The 6,323-nt window shown below is 36.6% G+C and overlaps 1 protein-coding gene across 1 annotated transcript in view; it reads left to right on the forward strand.

The window, feature by feature from the left end:
* Nucleotides 1–3,282, forward strand: part of cpne7 (copine VII) — a 44,433-nt gene extending 41,151 nt beyond the window's left edge. The window contains exon 17 of the mRNA XM_081605177.1: nt 1,671–3,282. Coding sequence (XP_081461303.1) covers nt 1,671–1,823 — 153 coding nt within the window. The 3' untranslated portion in view covers nt 1,824–3,282. The remainder of the gene's footprint in view (nt 1–1,670) is intronic.
* Nucleotides 3,283–6,323: the final 3,041 nt, after the last annotated feature.

Consider the following 6,323-nt stretch of genomic DNA (forward strand, 5'->3'; position numbering starts at 1 on the left):
AAATTATGACACTTTTAATACAAAGTTGACATTATTCAAAATGTCTTTGTTATGACAAATTGACATTAACCAAGAAATCATTACTGTTTAAACTTTACCTTTAATACCATAAAGTTACCTAATTTTTAAAGTGCAATCAGTATTACTTTTATAACAAATTTATATCAGTAATGATTTCTAGACATTTTGAATAATGTCAACTTTGTATTAAAAGTGTCATAATTTACCGAATGACGCTTTATGACAACAGTCTTATTCACCCCCTTCAAATAAAGTGTTACCGAAAATTATTATTTTGATTTTTTTTTTAGAAAATGCCATATATAAAATTATTTACAGCCTTCTCAAAAATCAGTGTGATTTTTTTATTTTTTTGGCATGTATATATTGATGTGAACTTTGCATGCTTCCACTGGTATTTTGATCATCTTTGGTAATGAGTGCCAAGCATTTCACTTTGGAAAACTTCCTAGTCATTAGCCTCTTAATTACCTCCCTGTGTAGTCTTTATTGGATTCAAGCTGGGCATCTAACTGGCCCCTCCAAAATGTTAATATTACTTGTTTAACCTGTTGCCAATATTAAAAAATTAAACATGTTTAAATCTACAAGGTAGAAATACTTTTAGGCTTAGCTGTAATTGAGAGTATTTTCGTTCTCAGGACATGAATATAATTACTAAAATGTTTTAGCTGTACCTTTTCACAGTGAACTTTTTTCTCACTCTTACCTAATGCATGAAAAATATACTTCACAGTTAAACTGCAGAAAGAAAAGCCGTGACTGTGACACCGTGCATGCTCTAACAGCATCTGATCTGCTGACATGCTCTCTCAATTAAAATCTTTTTACTTCACGCATGCATATTACTATCAGCTGCTGTGAAGCCACTCAACCACTCTCCATATTTCTACCTCCATTGTACCATTTTCTGTCCTGTTGATGAAACAGTTGCTGTTATATACTCTGGCAGTAACTTTTTAGCACTCTCCTACTTGGGAATAATTTTTTTTTTTTAACTAAAGTTTTTTTTAAGCCATAATTCCACAAACCCTAATTACCACAAAATACAACGAAGCTGTCTGCCAAATTTAGAAGAGCACAGCTACAAAACTTGAATATGGATAGTGTCATATCCATATTGACACTATGTAAGCATGAAGTATTATTTTCATGCCTACAAAATTAAGTTTTGTAAGTATGAAGCTAGCGCCGGCCCAGTTTATTTCAAGACAAATGCTGTTGTGTTTCACGGTTAAGTTTGCTGTTTACATGAACAACCTTCCACAATGTTGAAAAATGCATGCAAAATGAAACCTACTTTGCACACAAAATCAAGAGACCTTAACCCAATTATTACAGAATGATATTGATGTAATAAAGGAAATATAGATATTTAACTCCAACAAAATAATGGACTGCAAACACTTAATGTGATTTTAGCTTTTGGGATCAATGCATGAGAAGCTTATTCTGGAGTACTGCCCACAGCAGTTTCGACGATGTCAAACCCTGACTTATCTTTTGTAATTAGCTGGAAGCAGAGAAATAGCTCTGCTTCCAGCCGCTGCCCACATACCCCAGAGCTTTACTTGAAATACTTTAAAAATAGATTAAGCAATTCTTCACAGCTTTTGACACCTCCACCTGTTCTCTACTCTCTGTTACAGGCTTCTCCTGCAGCTTTGGCCAAGTGCGTTCTTGCAGAAGTACCTGGTCAAGTGGTTGAGTATTTCAGCCATAAGGCCATTTCACCCATGAGCCCAATGAGGGAGTTACTGACTCCTATCCTCAGCCCAGTGGCCACCACCCCGACAGAATAACTGGCTGCTCCGTACCTGCAACCCAACTTGGAGAGCAGCACCAGTCTGGCACACGAAGAGGGGAAGAAGATGCATGTCTCTAGCTGAGAACTGAAGAGGAAATCCTTCTTAATGTGTTGTTACTTATTTATTTTAAACAAAATGTTTACACAAAGACTGAAATACAAGAGATTGTGAGTTATATTTCCGTGCTCTGTGTGGGTTGGACAGTCTCCCTGGCTGTGCGAACTGACCATCCAGCTTTTTTTAGCAACACAAAACCTGAGGGGTAAAGTTTTCTCATCATAATGTTTATGCATGCAGGCCAAGACCGTGACGATGATTAGTGATCAGACAGACTTTTTTTTTTTTCCTTTTTGTCCTCGCACCAATTTCTCACCAGGTTTCTCTCCCTTTCCACACTTGTTTGAATTAGTTCTAATGCAATCAGACAATATTTAATCAAGATAAAAAAGAATTGTAAGAAGTGCTCCAGTTTATTGCGGGACTCATAATGTGTCTGTATGTTTAAGGGTGGGTCTGGCAGCAAAATTGGCCTTATTTTTTAATTCCAACATTTCTAACTGCTCATAGATCATAATTTCAATTTCCACCACTGGAACGAACGTCAATATGCACTGTAAATGTCTCATTTTTCTATTTAAGTGTACTTCTTGATGTAATATATCGATAAAAGCTCTGTTTGAATGTGCACCAGCCACTGACAACAAATCAGAACCTGCTTTACGACACATGCGTCTGACACAACTGAAAAGACGAACATTGCTGATTAATTCAGTGTCTATTTATATTGCACCAAATCCTGACAGAGGTAATCTCTGAACACCAGACAGAAAAGCAAACAAGATAAATTCCTGTTCAGTTGCATAAAGTTCATAGAACTTTTTGAATCAGGCTATTTGTAAATAATATGGAACCAACAACCAGCTACTTTTTATGTTTGTAGATTATAAGTGTCATCTTATGAAACTATATAACTTTACAAATCTGCAGCATGTACTATAGCTTTGGCTCTTTATGTGAGTTTTTCCCTTTAAGATTGTGAGCTGAAAGATAAACATAAAAAAATACAACCAAGATTGATTTTTTTTGTGTGCTTTTTTGCAATAGTGAATCAGTTTTTGGTTTGTTGTGAAGTGGCTACAGTAAGCAGTTAAAATCACGCTCCATGGCAGGTTATCTCTGAACCATTGTATTGTCGTCATCCCTTAGCGAGCCACCGTACAGGTAGTAACCCTTTATGTATCAGCTGTGTGTTTTGTTTTGCAGAGACACTCGATTTACCTTTTTCGCTGCTTTTATATGCAACGTAATTCTACAAGATGTTTAATAAAACATTCAAGTTGTGAGAAGTTTGAATCAAAAGCAAAGCACAAAAGCCAATCCTCAGCTAATGCTGTAACATGTTAATATTGAGTTCATTTACATCAGAATAATAAATTCCTGAAAATTAATGTTACCAATTTCCTTTTAGTGTTTCTTGCCATAAAACGAGTGCTTCCCAAGAGCAATTTGCTCTCTTAATCCATTAATTCAATTTCCAATTAACTCTGACCCGAAGCGAGAAATAGACAACCTTGATTGTTTTATTCTGTTGAGCTCATCATTTGAAAAAAAAAAAAAAGATTTAACCTTCAGCTGTACTTATTCAGTAAGGGCTGAGTGACATAATATAATGTTCAGGGTCACAAGAGAAATTGTGACTTTCAAAAGACATTAAAGCTACAGCTAATACACAGAGTCTATGAAAAAAAAGAACTCTTAAGCCGTTTTCGCACTGCAAGGAACGGAACGGCACGGAACGGGTTCATAGTAGGGCCGACCGTGTTTGCATTATCACTTCCGACCCGGTTCCACCCGGCCCCTTGAGCTGTGGTTCCAATCGGGCCGGCCAAGCGGGGCTGCTTAGAATCAGCAGCTGATTGGTTTAGAATCAGCAGCTGATTGGTTTAGAGTCAGCCGTTGATTGGTTTAGAGTCAGCCGTTGATCGGGTCTAGCTGGCTCTCACTAAACTGTTCTTACTGTATTTTGTAAAGAGTGCTCTTTTTAATAATATTTTTATTATTATTATTATTATTTTTAATTTGCGATGAATTCCCCTCCATATTCTGCTGTTACCTGGTCCCAAGATGAGGTAATTTTTTCCCCCTCTGCTTACTCCCTGATGAACGTGCAGAACGAACTAGATCGGTCAACGAGGAATGAGAAAGTTTTCCGCCGCTTCTCTGAGGAAAAGGCTTCGGCCCCTACTTTAGTGCAGAAGCAACCTATGGTAGTTGATACATCCTATCCATCTTCTGGTAAATGAACCTTAGGTGCATTAGTGACACCAACCAGACCACAGTGTACCCATCAGTGTCACCTGTGGGTCAGAAAAGAGGCAACTGAAAAGGTGTTAAAACCTCAGTCCTGATTTCACCCTTTTTGTTCAGGTGTGTTTGAGTGGGGACTCACCTGAAACAGACAGGATGCTGGCCTCTGAAAACCGCAGCTACCTTTGTTATTGAAATACAGTAAACTATCAAAGGGACAGAGCTTGGGTTTTATTTGCTTTACTTTGTCACTTGTTCTTTTTTTTTTTTTGCGCCGTTTTGTGAGGTTATCTTTTCAAGATTACTGTTTCATATTTCAGAGTCTTAAAATCATACAAGGTTCACCTCAGGAAATAAAAAAATGTAATTAAAATTTTGGACTGGTCTAGTCAAAGCCCAAACTTAAATTAATCTGAGATAGTTTGACATAATGTGGCTTATTAAAAAAAAAAAAAAAAAAAAGTTCTTCAGAAAAAGAGTGATTTAAAAAACGTATAATGACACTACACATTGTTAAAGTTTGAATAAAGTGTTACATTCTTTAGACTGAATCCAGAAATAGGTACAAGTTAACAATTAAAGCTGTCACTGCCAATAGCTGCACAGAACAACTTGCAAAACATGTTTTCAGCTGTGCTATCCTACAAATATCCTTCCCAAGAACAAAACAATTATTTGTCTTTGATTTGTCCTCTAAGGCCACGCCAGCACTTCCCAGACACATGTGCTATTGACTCTTTCTGAATTCACTGAAACACAGCTGCTTCTGCTGTCTGAACTTCTTTTAAAGATCAAATAATGAGGATTTCTCCGTCGCTGTGGAGCGCAGCAGGAGGCCCATTGATTCAGCAGACCCGGTTGGAGCCATTTCCAGTTACTCACATGTGAAAATCCCTGGAGGGAGGTTGGACTTACAACTGAAGCTGAGCCCCATGTGGTTAGCTTAATGCAGTGTAGGAATGATGCCAAAATTAGACGATACTCTGCAGGAGCATGCAACGAATCACAGGCTTGTTTAAAAAGAAAAAGAAAAAAAAAAGAAAAGTGCCTGACATAGCAAGAACATGTCATGTTCAATTATTTTAAGATTACAAACCAATTAATCTCACAATCGATCATCAATCAGTCTGAAGGATGAATTCTTGACCTTTGCATTGAGACATTTATATTACAAAAGGAGCAATTGGTTTTCTTTATATTTCTCTAGTCGCTACCAACCTTGAATTACAAACTATATTGGATATAAGGATTTGCTTTAAAAACAGCTGAGACAACAAATGTCTAAAGTGTAGATGAAAATCACAAAAATCTTAGTCCCTAACATATCTTCAATTAAATGTGTTACGAGAACATTTAATTTCCCTTAGAGATCAATAAAGTGTTTTTGAATTAAATTAGAATTTGAATGAAACAACACACATCAGAGTCCTGAGGGATGATGGACCATGGTGGCGATGGGGGAGCACCATGGAGTGACCCTGTTTATGGTGCAAGATGGTGCACTCACATCTAAAAACAACATCTCTGCGGGAAAATATCTAGTCTAGGCTATTTATACAGAAATATCTAGATTGCAAAGTCATGCAAAAGGCTATTTTTGCTAAAAGAATAAATACAGTGCAATAAAACACTGGAGACAATAAGATCACAGTTTGCTAAATCATCTTGCACCACAGATAAAAACAAAAAACTGTAGACAGTGATGGATACTTGCGCATTGATGTCAGGCAAAATTTAGAAAGTGAGAAGTTTATGCTACATGAGTTTAATTGAGGTTTTCCATTCAGATAATGTTTCTCCCTGTCACTTTCATTCTGACTTTCACATCTTCATCGGTAACCACAAGGTTTTCTGTCCATACCCACTTTATGCACTTGGCAGAACTGCAGACTGTGTAGTCAGGAAGAAGGCCATACAGGTTTCAAGTTTTGTCAAGCTAAAAAAAATAAAAAAATAAATAAATCTGATTTAATTGCATGCTTTCTATTATTCTAAAGTCGTACTGTACAGTCATTCCTGTTGAAATTCATATTTTATTGTAAGTCTGCTCATTTGTGTCATTTGCTACCTGATTTAAAATTTCAAATATTTCCTTTCATATGAACAGATCCATCTGTTTTTAAGTTTGTTAGGTTTTTTTTTAGCGGTCAGCTCTCACCAACTTCTTGTTACTCACACTTCACAGGA

Source organism: Poecilia reticulata, chromosome 3 (genome assembly GCF_904066995.2).
Source record: "Poecilia reticulata chromosome 3, P_reticulata-male-v2, whole genome shotgun sequence".
Taxonomy (NCBI): domain Eukaryota; kingdom Metazoa; phylum Chordata; class Actinopteri; order Cyprinodontiformes; family Poeciliidae; genus Poecilia; species Poecilia reticulata.